This window comes from Lacerta agilis, chromosome 3 (assembly GCF_009819535.1).
Source record: "Lacerta agilis isolate rLacAgi1 chromosome 3, rLacAgi1.pri, whole genome shotgun sequence".
Lineage (NCBI taxonomy): Eukaryota > Metazoa > Chordata > Lepidosauria > Squamata > Lacertidae > Lacerta > Lacerta agilis.
The window spans coordinates 19,617,968-19,635,266 of NC_046314.1; the positions used below are offsets into that span (position 1 = coordinate 19,617,968).

The following is a 17,299-nucleotide window of genomic DNA, read 5'->3' on the forward strand; positions in this document are numbered from 1 at the left end:
GGGAATATGAAGACACAACTCGGTTTTTACCACAGCAATGCTAAACTTTTCTGTGCGCCTATTAAATTGGAAGATAGCATGGTAGATTTGTATGTGCAAGGAATACAGAACGCCTTTTCGAAGTTGCTTCATCCTGCCTAGCAGAATCAGAATGGCAGGAAATTTATATGTCGGGTTGCATCCTTTTTAGTTTGTAGAGACACTGTTTAATCAGGGAATATATGGGAAATATGAAACACATAGGATTTTCAATAACTGCCCACTCTCAAACCCTTTAGCAGGGGTTGGATAATAGGTTTATTGGTCAAAAGTATTTTTGAAAAGTGCCTATTTAATGTTTGCAGATAAAATTATAGGTGTAATGCATGCTATTTTCAGAAGCTTGTTGATTAAAGAAAAGTAATTTTCCAGGGATAAGGGGAAGGGAGTGATTATTTTTGTAGGTCGAAGTCCAATTATGTGGAACTGTTAATGTACTCACAAAAGGTATTTAAATCCTTTGTGAGTATTGCAGAATTTGCAATGCCCTCTTGAGGTCATTCATTACAATCACATTAGATTTGGCATAGGTGATAAGTTTTCCCTGCCATTTTTTCATATACTGTATATAACTTTACAATGTGATTAAATGCATAGAGGATAATAGTACATAGGCGTCTTCCTACCAGAGGATGTATGGGTATCTTTTGAAAATGTTCCTGATCTTCTTATGTTCTCATAAGACATATGCCAATATAATGCAAGAGAAATCTGCTTTTCCAGTTCCTGACATATATGGGACAAAGACTGTAAACAGTGGTTTTGGGGGCTGTGCATGCTCTTAGGGTTGGGTTAACCATTAGACCCACATAATTTTTAGCACCCCACCCCCAATTTCCCAATTCAGTCACAAGGCTGGATGACCTTGGGCCAGTCATTCTCTTGCAGCCTTATCCTCCTTGCAGGGTTGTTGTCATGAGGATGCATTGAAAGGAAATCCATGTGTGCTTCCATCTTGAAACCCTTGGAGGAATGACTTATAAGTCTTGACTTTCATGCAACCAAAGCCAGTAAATAGATGCATGAAGTGTTTGAAGAAATCAGTGCAATGAATGATTTATGTCTGAAGATGTTTTGTCCTTGATTAGAATACATTTGGTAATTTTGGACAGTTGGTTTGACTTTTATTTTATTTCAATTTTTGCAATAAATAGTACATTCTGCTTTGGTCCTCCTCTTACCCTTAACCTAGCCTTAATATCACTGTTGTTTTTCTCTTAATGTTAGCAATAAGCTTTTTAAAAAGGGGTGGTGGTGGTTTGAAATATTGTATCTATCTATGCTGCCCTTCATTGTTATGAACTGCAAGGCAAGTTACAGGCATATAAAACTGTAAATGCATATATTTCAATTTACATCCTAGGTGTGGCTGAAGTAATAGTCCTCGTCGGTGGACGTCAAATGATTGGGATGAATCAACGCGCCTTAACAGCAGTAACGTGCTTCAACCCTCAGAGCAACAAATGGTACCCCCTGGCCAGCTTGCCCTTCTATGACAGGGAGTTTTTCAGCGTGGTGAGTGCTGGAGACAACGTCTATCTCTCAGGTGAGCAGTGGTGAGAAGGGCATTGTCTGTTTGGAAGGCTGTGTGACAGGCCAAACGAGGATGAATTATGTGCCAGCTTGCTGGAAAAAAGAGAGACTTCCTTTTATCACATTCCATTTCACATCAGCTCAGATTTCCTCCCCAGTGCATTTGGCACTTGTAATGTGCAAAGGATAGGCTCAACACCCCGTCAAGCATGCGAAAAGTTTCCCCTTGCTATTGCAACCGCATTGTAAAACATTGGCGGGGGCTGGATCTAAATGACAGGTTTCTGCATCTCGAATCTGTTTGACTGAGCTGTTGCATACCTGACCTACACTTACCATATTTGCTTGCAAGGAGGTTTGCTCTCGTTCGTCTTTGAAATCCCTTGTTGAGAATGAACTGCAACCCTCTTATTAGTTCCGGTGAAAATGAACAAACTCTTGTCACTGGCAGAGTTCATTAACACAGTGCTTGACACTTTTCCCTTTTTCCAGGCATCTAGACAACTGATTTGTACAATATATTCTATAAGTAGCATCATTTTACTTGCATGCACTATACTATAGCATTGGATGTGACCCTCAGAGGAAGTTCTCGCTTACTGAGCTTTGTGTCAGTATCAGGGGTGTTGAGAAGAGCCCCTCTGTACTTCCTCTTTTCTAAGTGGTGTGACACTTTGCTGTTTCCAACGAGAGAGCGCCTAGCTAGCTGCTTAGTCAATTCGTACCAGTTGGATGTGTAATTGAATAGACTGCAGGTTATTTATGAATGCCGGCTGGGCATATTCCCATATGCAAATGTCCTGCCTAGTCTGATATCATGACAGCCTTTAAAAATAAAAATAAAACCCTTTGGGATACATGAATAAATGACACCAATCTGCATCATCTGAACAGATGCTTGCAATTGAGGGTGATTTATTTTAATTAGTCAAGTGTCATTTGGAAGAAGATATTGCCTTGCAACTGGCTTGTACTGTAATAGGCTCCAGGAGCTGTTTTCCCGCCAAGTCACTGGTTCTTTTCCCCTTGTACATACCGAGGGCAGGTGGCATGGAGTCTGGAGTCACACTCTCTGACGTCTGGTGTTACATGTCACTACTCGATAACTGGAATCTCGTTTCCCGAATGACAGTCCCGAGGTGTCGGCACAACAGCCTGGTGTATGATGGGAAAATATATACCATTGGAGGCCTTGGTGTAGCAGGCAACGTTGATCACGTGGAGAGGTAAAGGTGCTCTATTAATATACCGTCCCCCGTGGCTGATTCGTAATGTTGTTGAAAAAAGTGGCATCATTTCACATTCTTTATGCAGAATTCAGTATAAATAAATGCTCATTGAACCATAACTTGGCGAAAGACCTGAAAATAAGGAGTCCCAGTTGCTAATATAAATGTAAATTTCAAAAATCTACTCTTAAGCCAAGCATTTCATCAGGCAGAGTGAGTTTAGTGATTTTGGAGATTTTGTCATTGTTGTTGTTGTTGGTACAGCAGAGTGTTCAGACCGCTTTGCAGACATTATCCTCTTCTAAAACTTACAGCATCCCTATGAGGTTTGCCTAGGAGCCAACTCCTAGGGGCCAAGGTCCCTTCGCCCTCCCATAAAACATCTAAGGGGGGGCCGCCCCACCAAGTTGATGGGCATTGCCATTCAAATGGTGTGCGTGTGCCATGTCATGTGATTATGTGGTGTGAGGCTTACCTGAGCCCCCTCCCCAATACCCCCCCCCCAATATTTTATTCAAGTTGGCACCCCTGTGGTAGGTCAGTAGTGATAGCTTCCCTGTTCTGCTCTCGGAGAAGTGATAAGATTGTCCAAGGCCAGGTCAGGCTGGGAGAGTTGCAAAGAACCCTACTGACTGAGCTTTGGAAGACAGTATTTCAGTAAACGACCAGAGTGATCTGAAGACTGGTAGGACCCCTTCCACCGGCTCTGCCCCCCACCTGCCAGAGAGCTGTCTGAAATTTTTAAAGGGCCTGTTCCTTATTCTGCATTCTGAGATTAGAACTGGGAACTTTTATACAGAGGCAGTGTGATGTTGCGGTTAGAATGTCGGTCTTAATACTGAGGAGACCTAGATTGAATTTCTCACTCTGCCATGAAACTCCCTGGGTATCCTTGGGCCAGTCACTTGCACATTCAGCCTCACCTATCTCACAGGGTGGATGTAAAGATGAAAGGGGTGGGGTGTATGGTGTGCCAGGAGATCCTTAGAGGAATGATATGCCCACTATGCTGTACCAGCGCTCTCTTTGATGAAGATCCCTCAGTCCTGATTATATATACATATATTTCAGCATTGAAGTATGTATCTGGCTCTATTAATATAAAATTCTAAGCTCAGTGCAAGCACGTTCTGCATGCTTATCCATCAGGAAAACAGGCTTTCTCCTTAAGCAGGAATGGGCAGGTTGTTTTGATGGGGATTTCTTCAACTCTCTTGTGTTCTATGGTGTGATTTGTGAAAAATAAGATCAGATGAAAATCTATACCTGGACTGGACTGGGGATTCCTTTGAGCTGTGATTGCTCCAGTTTATTATGCAGAATTGGGTAAATGTAAAGGGACCCCTGACTGTTAGGTCCAATCACGGACGACTCTGGGGTCGCGGCGCTCATCTCGCTTTATTGGCCAAGGGAGCCGGTGTACAGCTTCTGAATCATGTGGCCAGCATGACTAAGCCGCTTCTGGCAAACCAGAGCAGCGCACGGAAATTTCGTTTACCTTCCTGCCAGAGCAGTACCTATTTATCTACTTGCACTTTGACGTGCTTTGGAACTGCTAGGTTGGCAGGAGCAGGGATCAAGCAACGGGAGCTCACCCCGTTGCAGGGATTCAAACTGCCAACCTTCTGCCCTAGGCTCTGTGGTTTAGACCACAGCGCCACCCGCGTCCCTTAAAGGGATTCATAGTGTTTCTATGTTTTCATTACTCTCCCAACAAATATTTTGCTACCTTGATGTCTCAAAAAGAATTCTATAAACAGCTCTTGACCAGTAACACTTCAGGCAGAAGATTCTTTGAAAGGAGAGGAGAAAAGCGTACAGAAAATTGAATCGGTCAGGACAAAGGTTTAAAATGTCACTAGTCATGTGGGAAGGGAAGGACCACCTTGATACACAATACAGCTTTATTTTTCCAAGACTGTTTTTCTGTAAGCTGTACTCTGAATAATGGTGAAGGTATAATATATAAACTCTAGATAATGATCGTGCAAAGGCTTTGAAACAGAAGTAAATTAAAGCATTCGCCCATAAAGCTGTTAGCCTAGACAGAGAGAAATTAAGAGGAGAAGGCTAGGAAAAATTGATGTGTGTTGAGATACAATTTGGAGAGAGAGAGAAAGAGAGGTTGATAATGCACAGGCCCTTTCCCACTCAGCGGGAGCTGCAGAGTAAAAAAAAAAAAAAGACTTTAACAGCAAGACTGTGTAAAGAGAGAAACACAAAATGACAGAAATGAGGGGAAAGAGGCTGGGGCTATTAAATTAGTAGTAGTAGAAATATTTCTATTTCTTATGTTCAGGTGTGAGTGCTATTGCTTAATACCAATGCAGAAGAGAAAGGTATCAGTAGGCTTGGGGGAATCCCAAGGCTTCTTTTTTTAAATAATAATATTTTTTATTAAATTTTCAATTTTACAATTCCAAATAAACATTTTACAAACTTTAAAATATCCAATGACTTCCGTTCTCCTCTTTCCATGGTTTATTTTACATATCCCTGCTTATTTTACTGTAACCATTCAAATCATTTTCCACTTTTACATCCATCAAAAATTATTTACTCTGATGAATTTATCTTAATGCTGCCAGCGTTTTCAGCTGTATGCAGTTATTTTCCACATATTCAATAAATGTTCTTCTTGCTCTCTTACTCTATTGGCTAAATCCGCAAGTTCTGCATATTCTGTCAAATTAAGTTGCCAATCCGCTTTAGTTGGGACCTCTCTCCCTTTCCATTTTTGGGCTAACAAAACACGGGCCACAGTTGTTGCATACATAAATAACCTTTTTTGGCACCTAGGAATTTCAGTCTGGAATTTGTTATCCCCAACAAAAAGGACTCTGGTTTCTTTGGGAAAGTAGTTTTAAACATTTTTTTTCAATTCGTTATTAATCATTTCCCAGTACACCTTTTTATACATGTCCACCACATGTGGGAAAAAAACATTCCTTCCACTTCTTCACACTTCCAATACATATCTGATTCTGTTTTATAAATCTTAGCTAACCTACTCGGAGTTAAATACCATCTATGAATCATTTTCAAATAATCCTCTTTAAGTGAATAACATGTTGTAAATTTCAGGTCGCTTTTCCAGAGTTTCTCCCAGGGGAATCCCAAGGTTTGCAGAAACTGAAATAATTTTATAGTGCTGGGGGAGCGGGTACTGAAAAGGGAACTTCTACCCCTATGATAACATCTGCAGTCTACATCTTGGAACTGAGTTTACAAGATGACCTTATGGATAACAACATCCAACCTAATTTTTTGTACTTTTCTGCTTTTTGGTTTTCCTCCGTTCCTTCCCACTCCCCAGCCCTACACATCCTGCTTTCTGAAACGTCTTGCCTGATGAAGACTATTGCCCAGATCTATTGGTAACGCTCGTGTGGATTTGCTGCCCACATGTTCCTTTAAGAACACCTCCTAAAGAGGAGTGTGATCTTTTGCTGAAAATAAACCTGGCGCTGCCCTTGAATGTGCCTAAGTATATAACCCAAGAATGTTCGTTCCAAACCAGGCTTAAGCAAAGCTGGACTTTACCGATGTGTGATGAGTGATAGGATGCTTGGAAAATTTAGATACCACTGGGATACACGGAAAAAAGACATGGGCTGCTTTACATCTGACTAGTACTATCATCTACAGTGAAAATAGATTTTCATTATCAATGCTGTAATATCAAGAAAGTTTTAATTCAGGGATCAGGGACACTTTAGATTTCTTATTGTATGAATTCAGGCAAGTAGGCCATGTGTACATTACATGTGTACCCCGCCTTTCCTACAAGAAACTTAATATAGTTTATACGTGGTCAAAGTCTATCTCCCCTCCAGACACTGCATAGAGCCATCCCTCGTTAATTTTTACAGTGTAACTGCAGCAAGTGCCACCAGACTGTTCTATGTGTCATGTTTCTCAGTGTGCAATTTCTGGCCTGCAAGGGGCACTCTACATGGCTGCTTTGCTGTGTTAGTTGCAAGGTACTGTACAATTTAGCTTCCAACATGTCCAGTGGGTGTTTCAGCTCTGAGCCCTGTGGCATAAGCAGCTGCCATCTGAGCTGTCTGAGGCATAGAAGAGAGTCATAGAATCGTAGAACAGTAGAGTTGAAAGGAACCCCAAGAGTCCTGCAATGCAGTCTCCCATCCAATCTGGAGGGCCCTGTTCTTGGAAGTAAACAGTGTAAAATGCAACCTGGTCCAAAAATGTGCTACATGCCTAGTCCAAGGTTTGCTTGCTTGCTTTACCTGCAAAGGAATTCTGTAAGACAGAATTTTAGAATGTGTCTTTCACAAGTTCCTTCTTGTACTTCGCTTCTCTTGTTTAATTACAATTTTTCCCCATTGTGGATATTCATGCTATTCTATTCTTAACTGCATTTGAAATGAAGATGATGCAAATGTATTTACCATTACTGCAGTTTAGAATATCAGTAAGTTATTTCCTGCCTCTGGACTCCCCCTGCCCTTTCCTTTTTGACTCCAGGAGCTCGAGGTACCATCTAAAATAAATTAAGTATTTATTAACAATAAAGAAATCCATTACAGAAATAATCCTGAGTCAGGAATCATGAATCCAAACAATTTTAGTGTTTGTTAGCTGCTATTTCTCAGTAACATTAGGGGTGTGTGCAAATGTGTGTGAGAGAGAGAGGCGGTTTGGGGAGAGAGAGTCGTAATTTATTTTTTGTAATCTACCGCTCTAGCTATTATGTTCACGAATCTGCTATTTAACTAGATGTGCTGCCATTCCATGGAAATATTGATGCCTAACAACCATATCATTTTTTACTGTCTCCCAAGCTCATTTTGCAGGAGTTATTTGGATCACTGCCATGTTAGCTTAAAAAATAGGTGTCTGAACTGGTGACATTGTCTAAAATGAATCTTCATCCATGGTTTATTAACTGTACATCTTTATGGTCAATGGCTTAATTAAATCTGATACCAATGACCTTAGAACTAATTTAGCGCTCTAACGCATATTCTTATCTTCGGTGCTACATGGGGAAATGGATGCAACGGCGAAATCTTATTCCTGCTGCACATTTCCCATCAACATCTGCAGCGACCTGCAGTGAAGTGTGGTAGCTTTGTCCACACGGTGAAAATTAAACAGAGGAAACTTGTGCATCCCCAGCATGCACATTAAATAGCTAGTTTACCGGGGCAGAGAGAGCTATCATGTTGCATTATGTTTGAAAATCGGATGATCGTCAAGCTAAACAGTTGTAAGTGCATTTAACACTTGCCTGGCTCCAGTTGCCGTTGAATATCGCTGAACTGATTTGCAAGAATAATCTCACTCTGTTCTAATTAGCAGAAATTAATTGGTAGAAGTCACCTTAACAAAAGGTATCCTGGATTATTATTTTTTAAGCCTGGGATATAATGAGATAAGGGTCATACATAGTTAATAGGTTTGGATTATTTTCCCACTCTCCTTGCTTTGACACTGTCTGCACCGAGAATATAGAACTTCTGTTCACTGGCTGCATCGCAAAGACGTATTTGCAAAGCTGTTTTCCTGACTAGCCGTTGGCAAGTGCCAATCACTGTAGCACCTAGGCTGATTCATATGTCTTTCTGTTCTAGGTACGATACTATCACCAATCAATGGGAGACAGTCGCTCCGTTGCCAAAGGCTGTGCATTCTGCAGCTGCCACCGTTTGCGGTGGGAAGATCTATGTGTTTGGCGGAGTAAATGAGGCTGGCCGTGCCGCTGGAGTCCTTCAGTCATACGTCCCTCAGACTAATACATGGAGTTTTATAGAGTCACCCATGATAGGTAAACAGAACAGATTTCAATTTATAACTGGGAGTGGGGGAGAGAGAGCAATGAGTACCGTGATACTGAATTGCTAGCAACATAAGAAGAACTCTGCTGGGTAAGACCAAAGACCCATCTTGTCCATCATCCTGTTTTTGCAGCAGCCCGTCAGATGCCTGTGAGAGGTCCACTAGCAGGACCTGAGCACAGCTCTCCCCAACCATGATTTCCTGCAACTCACATTCATAGAGTTGGAGGGTATCGTGCAGCCATTCTGACTAGTAGCCATTGACCACCTTACCCTCCATGAATTTGCCTAAACCGCCATGCAAGTCGGTGGCCATATTATGGAATGAATTCCATAGTTTAGCTAAGCACTATTAAAAATCCTTTCATTTGTCTAGAATCTCCCAACATCCAGAATCGTTCATTGGATGATTCTTGGTTCTAATATTATGAGAGTGAGATAAAAAAAAAACTCCCTCCCCTTCTCTTTTCTTCATACCATGCATAATTGTAATATCTCCTCTTTTTCATACCCTTTCCCCTAAACTACAGTGCACCAAATGTTGTAACCTTTCTTCAAAGAGGAGTTGCTCTAGGCCCATGATCACTTTGGTTGCCCTTTTCTGCACATTTTCCAACTCGACAATATCCCTATTGAGATGTGCTGACCAGAAATCATTCCCAGTGTTCCAAGAGTGTTCGCACCAGGGGACTTTTATAATGGCATGGTGACATTGGCTGCTTTATTTTCAATCCCTGTCAACGGATTTTTTTCACAGCAGCTGCACATGGGGTCAACATTTCACAAAGGATGTCTTCAAAGGTTAATGTGATTACAGAAAGCAATGGTGGAAACAATTTTATTTTTTGTAAGGTTATCAATCAGGATTATCAATCAAGCTAAAAAATTGGTGTATATACAAGCAATGGAGGTCCATGAGATTAGCAGCACATATTATCCCGAACTGCAGTTCAGTTAGTGCAATTGGTAGCTCTGCTAGTTACTCCCTAAAGTTCATTGATTCCTAGTGGGAGAGGTGAAGATAGTGAACTCAAGTAGGAATATAATATGATTATAACATGAGGTGTTTCCTGAGCTTGTGTAGATGTTACTTCTCTTTCCGTCCACTCGGATATTCAGACCTTTAGGCACAGTAAAAGGACCCCTGACGACTCTGGAGTTGCGGCACTCATCTCGCTATATTGGCTGAGAGAGCCGGTGTACAGCTTCTGGGTCATGTGGCCAGCATGACTAAGCCGCTTATGGCGAACCAGAGCAGCACACGGAAACGCCGTTTACCTTCCTGCCAGAGCGGTATCTATTTATCTACTTGCTCTGTGTGCTTTCGAACTGCTAGGTTGGCAGGAGCTGGGACTGAGCAACGGGAGCTCACCCCATTGCAGGGATTCGAACCGCCGACCTTCTGATCGGCAAGTCCTAGGCTCTGGTTTAGACCACAGCACCCACCCATGTCCCTTTAGGCACAGTAATACTGGAAAATCACATGCTTCCCTTGTTTGAACGCAAGAGCTTCTAGATTCTGTTTTAAATTGCAAGGGTTCCATATACAGCAGAATCTAGAAGCTCATGCGTTCAAACAAGGGAAGCATGTGATATTATGCTTCCATACATAATAATGTTGCTTTCCCCCCCATGAAGGTGGGCTTTCACATTACAATTATGGGAAATACCACATAACAGTTGCTTTCTGCCCCCACCCTCCAATGGCTGTATGAATCAGTCCTCAGAAAAGTTCTAAAGCGTTAAATGGAAGTCCTGAAACTTGTGAACTAAAATAAGCCGTGTCCTTATGTTAACTCTTGTCATCCTTTCTTTGGATGCTGTGGAAGAAGCAATTTGGTGCTTGTTTGTAGCATCGATTTGTGGGTGTAACATTGCCCTTTCTTGTTCCCCGGCTGCTCTTGTTGTTCAGCCTAACGTGACATGACATGCATATGATGCAGTATGAAACACCCAGCAGGAGGACGTTAACCATTGGCAGTCATGTTTATGTATTACAGCAGTGCAAACAAACCCATTTCCTGGCTCTTTCTGTCACATGGATACAGTGCCACTGTTCATATAATCCACTGAGTGACATTATGAGGTTTTCGTGTACTCTGAGCAGACTGGAAAACTGAATGCATTATGCAAAAAAAGGGGGGGTGTTCTTATTCCTTACCAAAATAATACAGGAGCTGCAGAAAACAGCAGCTCATTCCCTAGACTCATTATAGTGTCTAGCAGTTGTCAGTCCATACAGGCTTGGGGGGGGGGGGAGGAATACTCTCCAACTGTCCCAAAGTACACTGCAAATTTGCAAATAAATAGCTTTATGCCCTAACAAAAATATGTCAGAACTACAGATAATGAAAGGATATTTATGCTTCCTTGGAATAAAAGTAGCTAATTAGCTAATGTCGGTACAATACTCGGAAGGAGAAAACATTGCAGTGCTGTTGTTGTTTTGCCCAAAGATAAATAAAGTTGATTTGCATTTAAAAAAAACAACAACAGATGGAATACATAGTTTCAATGATAATCTTCAGAAATTGATCAGACCCTTGTGAGGGCAAGGATGACAAACCTCCCACTAGAAATGTGATTGTTGCAATGAAAAAGAGATCCTAAAGCTATGAGATTATTGGGGAAGGGGTGCTGCACACTGAAGTAAAATACAGTGCGGTGATACTTTCGTTTCGTTCACAAAGCTTCTGAACCAGTCTTGAATGTTTCTTTGAGTTGGCCAAGAGGTAGAAATCCCATTCCCGCTACTGTGGTTATTTTGACTGAAAGACACCTGGTATTTTTGGCAGACATTTTGCTTTCCATATGTTTATATCTTGGAGACATTATGGCATTCTTTAGGAGCTCTATGAGCTCTGCTTCCTCTTTTTTGCTTAGATGTGCCTGTACCTGATTCCTGGGCTAGAATATTAAATTCACCTGCTAATGCTCTTTTTTTTAATGTAGTGAAGTCTGTTGACTTACTGTTTTCACATAGTATGGAGTCTGCCCGAGATGTTTTCCCCAAAGGGTGACCTAGTAATCTCATTCTTTCAGCATGTCTCCAACTCCAACTGCAGTTGCTTAGCTTCCTCTTACAATTTTTTTTCCTGAGAATACGGTGAGTTACAGTTTGGAGACAGGCTGAAACGCAGCAAGACTGAACTTCATCATGAGAGCCAGTGGGTGGGATTCAGCTAAGCTGCCGAATGTGCAGAATGAGTTCTGCTTGTGCTACAGGACTTCCCTCCTTTTCTCCCCGCTGTGCACGCTCCTTATTCTGCCCTTGAGGGTTCAGGGACCCCCAAGAACAGATTTGAAGGAGGATGGAAGTCACATTGCGCAAGCAGACCTCGTTCCCAACACATACCCTACTTATCGCTGTGTTGAATTCCACTCAATATGCACACTGATGATGCTTTAGACTTAAACCAAGTTCAGTAAATTGTTGTTATTCTGCATTATGGTTTTTTGTGGTTTTAGACATTACATTTAAAACATGTTTAATTATTGTAAGGTTTGTATTTATTATATTGTACCACAATCTGGGCTCCCATTGGAAAGAACCGTGTTATAAACAAAAATAAGAGCAATAGTAATAATTGTAATCCTAGTGATAATAGTAGTTTAGACCACTGAGTTTTTATGAGTAGACCAGTGTCAAAGTTCTCCCTTAATCTCAAAGGCCATTGGATGACCTTGGGCTAGTAACTTTTTCCACTTAACCAAACCTACACAGTGTAGTTTTGAGAATCAAAAGGATAAAAATCACAACTGAGAAAAATATTGATTGATCCTGCATTGCGCTTGTAGAAACTAAAATGTTTAAGGATGCTTCATATGGCAACGTTTGAGAACTCTTGACCTAAAAGGTGGCTCTGTTGGATGAATCAGCAGTGGTTGTATGGAAACAATGGCCGAGATCTTGGCCTTACCATCAACCCAGAGCATGGAAAAAGCACATAGATCTACACTTTGAGATATAGATGTCATTCTCTTTAACTGAGAACTATAATGAGTTGGCATGCCAGCGAGTGAGATTTTCTTCAGAACCGGCAATAAGTTTGTGATCAGTAATCAGTAATCCTAAGACATGTTCCAGCAGTGTGCATGTTTGAAACACCTATAGAGCTCATATTCCACAAAAGTGGTTATCAGTTTATAATAGGCTATGATAAACATAGACATGGAAATGCACTGTCTTTTAGGGATTTAATGGTGTCAGCAGCTACTGATGATGCTATCAGTTTCACTGGGCATTTACTTTAAGCTTCTATAGTAGAAACATAATTTAATTCCCTGGCTTTATATTTATTTACTTTTCTGAATGGTTCTTTCTTTCCTTCTTTTTTTGTTTTTTAAGTCTTATCTTAAGTAGAAAAGGAACGCTAGAACAAAATCTGTGACATATATTTAACATGCTTTGCATGTATACAGTAAAATTCAAATAAAACCCAGATAATAAAAATTATAAAACACGGAACCGAAAACTAATAAATCAAAGACTTTTAAAAGAGCACAACCAAAATCCACACAGATGTTGGCCATTGTCAGGGGTCCTTAAAAAGGGAGGGCCACAGTTGGGGTGGCATATATACCGGTAATTGATACTAATAGGGCTCTCAGTTCTCTTTTATTTTTATAGCTGAAACAGCACCATCCTCACATGGCAAGGTGGGAGGTTGTGGGCTCTCCTTCATTGGAGGTTTTTAAGCGGAGGTTGGATAGACCTCTGTCATGGATGCTATAGCTGGGATCCCTGCACTGCAGGGGGTTGGAATTGATGACCCTTGGGGTCCCTTCCAACTCTTCCAATTCTATGAAGCCCAAGTACGAAAAGAAATATTGAAGAAATAACTTTGCCAATCGGTTGTGCGTAGTCTCTCCTGTAGATCTCAATGAGGGGAGACAGAATTCTTCAGTTTTTACAGTCCCAAACTATATAAGGTTATCTAGGTATTTTACTAGCACAGGCATCCGAAGCAGTCAGTAAACCACACTGCTTATGAATCCTGTGCACCCTAAGCTACATCGTTTTGTACTGTGTGCAGCCCCACATTGAAATAAGTGGTGGTTTGGGTTTGCTCCTGCTCTTCAGGAATGAGAGCAGTTGGCAAAAGATATGCATGAGCCGAAGACGGATGTAATGTAAAAGGTGAGCTCACTCTGAGAGGAGCATATTATTGAAAATAAAAGACTAGTCCTCATTTCCTGACACCTAAAGCTCCACTCCAGGAAACGTGGCCCTTGTCAGAGTTCCCACTAGTATAAACACTTCAATAACATGAAATTGTGCGGTAGCATTTCTTGACCCCAGTCTGTTGTGTGGCACTTTTCAGTAATTACAGCTAAGGAATGCATTAATGGGTGGCTGGCATTCTAGTCTGTAATTCCAGCTTGCCTCTCAGGGGGGTGTCTTTAGGTATTAAGGGTTGCTGGATCTTACCCTTAACTTTAAAAAAAGGGCAGAGAAGCTGCTAGCCTAAGACATTTGCATTTAGGTCCGACGGTACACTTGGCATTATTTATTTCTTTGATCCCATGGTGGATATTGATGTGTGTTAGAATATGCTGAGAGCTGTGTAAATAGCAGCTTAGATTCCACTGAGAGCTCCAATACCAGATTTTCCTGCGTTTTCCATTACCACTTCATATGAGAGAATTATCTGACTATTTCTGTGCATGCTCACTATAAATATTCTGTGATGGCAATATAAGCACACTGAGCACTCGTTGCAACATCTGTCCTGTCCTCTAACTCCTACCCCTAAGCCTTCTTATCAACAGTGCAATAGCCTTTGCACAATATTGTGTGCTCATTTGCAATAAACGTTGGAGCCATCATTTGAGCAAGTGCATATGGGAAACTTGCATCAACATGCATTATAGACAGTCTTCAAATCAGGATCTTAAAAAGGAATATTCGTTCTTAGTGATGGGATTGTATCTTCAAAAACGATACCCTGATGCAACTTTTCCATGTAGTTTAATGAAGCATTCCCATGAAATGTTGCAGTGTAGAATGGCTTCATGTTGAAGGTTCCAGCCACTCTGTTCTGTTTCCCTTCCTCCAGTTTCCTGTTCTTCCCACCAACAGTCAGCCAACATTCAATGCTTAGTGAGCATTTTCAGTCCTCTTTGGGGTGCTTTTGAAGGGGCTCTCCTTCCAGGATGTTCCCCCCCCCAAAGATTCTGTTGTTGTTCTGTAAGCCTTAAGGTTTCCCATCCCTCTGATATGTCCCTCGTGTTCATGGATGCTGCAGTTTGGGCTGCATAAGGGCTAGCACTTGGCAAACTGAGATTGCTTGGGATGGGAACCTATGGCCCTATCGATGTTGCTAGGCTACAACTCCCATCATTCCTGACCTTTGGCCATGGTGGCTGCTGCTGATGGGAGTCTGGCATTATCCAAAAGGCTAGGGGTCTGGTATGTATGACAGACACAACAAAATTGCTATGATCTTCCCAACTCCCATTACCCTTCACTTTCTGTATCACAGGTGGGGAACAACTTTCATCAGGCGGGTCTGATTAAAAAGTGGCCTGCTCTCTGTGGGCTGTCGTCATATGATCAGAACTCCTGATCCCTATGGAAAGCAGTGGGGTTTGCATTTGACGCTGGATTTAGACACTCACACTCTCCTGATTTCTCACTGGCAGCTGGGTCTTTAACTGTGTTGTCCATGATGTGGGCATGGCTGCACAAAAACATCAGACCACATTAAGACAGCACCCAAGGCCTAATTTGACCCATGGGCCAGTCCTTCGCCACTGCTGTTCTATATTATTGGCCCGAGCAGGGTGGAGGCAGGTGTACTCTGTTCATTATACAACAATACCAGGGAGTGTAGAAATAAAGTTTCACACACAAAAGTGAAGTGTCCAGATGATTAGGGTGTGTAATAATAATTGTTCTGTGCTTCCTCTTAGCTTTCAGTTCAGCAAATAATGCACTATCCCTGCCTTGAGAGTTTTCCCCATACTTCAGAAACAATAATTCGTTCAACCCTAAATTTAGCTGCTATTCTAGCTACTCTTCTACTTTTCACTGCCAGAGCCAGTGTGGTGTAGTGGTTAAAAGTGGTAGACTCGTAATCTGGGGAACCGGGTTCGCGTCTCCGCTCCTCCACATGCAGCTGCTGGGTGACCTTGGTCTAGTCACACTTCTCTGAAGTCTCTCAGCCCCACTCACCTCACAGAGTGTGTGTTGTGGGGGAGGAAGGGAAAGGAGAATGTTAGCCGCTTTGAGACTCCTTCAGGTAGTGATAAAGCGGGATATCAAATCCAAACTCTTCTTCTTCTTCTTCTTCTTCTTCTTCTTCTTCTTCTTCTTCTTCTTCTTCTTCTTCTTCTTCACTGTGAGGGATGAATTTCACCTGAATGATAATTACCATCTTTGTAACCTTCTTTGCCTTTCCATCTCCATGGCAAGTTCAACTGCAGTGATTCATTATTATGTGTTATACACAGAGTGTTTGTTTGTTTGTTTGAAAAAAGAAGGAAGGCGCAGTTTGTGTTTCGGTAGCTCCTACCTTACTCCTACCAAATGCACTATAATGCAGATAAGAGAAACGGGCAGTGCCAAAATTCTGTGCAGAAAGGGGAGATCCAGAAACTGAGATGTTTATTTTGTACCCCTTTAAAAGGTAGTGGTTTCTTGGGATCACCTACGCTGCCACCGCCACTCCTGGCCTGGACGGTGGTTTGTTGCTGAGCAATATGTTCAAAGCGAGTATGTAACTTATCAAAGGAAGCTGATGCCGTCAGAAAATTGCTAGCATTGTCCTGCTTTCGTGTTCCACTTTTAAAAAAAAAAAAAAAAAAGTCTGGTTCCTTTTAGCATTTACGCTTTCAAAAAAAATCCCACTTCCTTGTGGTGTTCTCTTCTAAGGCTTCTCTTCCTTATTTTGTTGTGTTTCTCTGGAAGCCCCTTGACTGCCTTGTGTATAATTCTTTTGCAGAGGGGGGGGCAGTCGATATGGTTCAGTAAACAAAGTATTCCAGATGGGATTTACAATAATAGACTTCCACATTAAAATACACACAAATAACATTATGAATGCTAGTAATATGGAGGGATTACGTTGTTGATGGGGTTTTTTTTTTTTTTTAAGCCTCTGGGTCATTTTCTATTCCCTTAAATTGCAGAAAACCAGATAGCATACTCGCTCTTCAAATGGAAGAGGAAGGTGGAAGTGAATAAACAGCTCCCCTCCTTATGTGTGCAGATAGTATTGACACCTTGTGCTTCACTGGTCTGATTGTTTGCTTCTCCTGCTTTCATTCCTGGGGGTGTGTGTTTTGCTATGCACATTTATTGCTGGAATGCCCCACCCGTTTGTCTGATGCTGGGTGCTCCCTTTGCAAGAGGCTTCAAGCCAGTCTCTCCGAGTCTTGGCTTCAGTGAGCAGCCAGAGCCCCTTGCCAGCTGCCTGAAATCCTAGAAGCACTTACTAATTATCCTATTTGCAGTTCATTCCTCTCTTAGCTATGCTAGGAATTGGGCTGCCGTCCCACAGTTAGTAGCCAGGGTCATCTTACCCCCATTACTGTCAGTTGTTTGGCTAGGGTTGTCTTACGATTCTGTCCAGCCTCCAGGCAGATATATAGTCACTTTTCTGTGTTTCCGCTTTATTATAGGTTTCTTTCATATAAATATAATACTTGGATGTCATGGAACTCCCTAACTACTGACATCAGGCAGGTGCCTAC

General features: G+C 41.7%; 1 protein-coding gene across 1 annotated transcript in view; it reads left to right on the top strand.

The window, feature by feature from the left end:
• KLHL29 (kelch like family member 29) overlaps positions 1-17,299 on the top strand; it is a 338,599-nt gene that overhangs the window by 300,019 nt on the left and 21,281 nt on the right. The window contains exons 9-11 of the mRNA XM_033142957.1: positions 1,403-1,585; positions 2,618-2,798; positions 8,399-8,592. Coding sequence (XP_032998848.1) covers positions 1,403-1,585; positions 2,618-2,798; positions 8,399-8,592 — 558 coding nt within the window. The remainder of the gene's footprint in view (positions 1-1,402; positions 1,586-2,617; positions 2,799-8,398; positions 8,593-17,299) is intronic.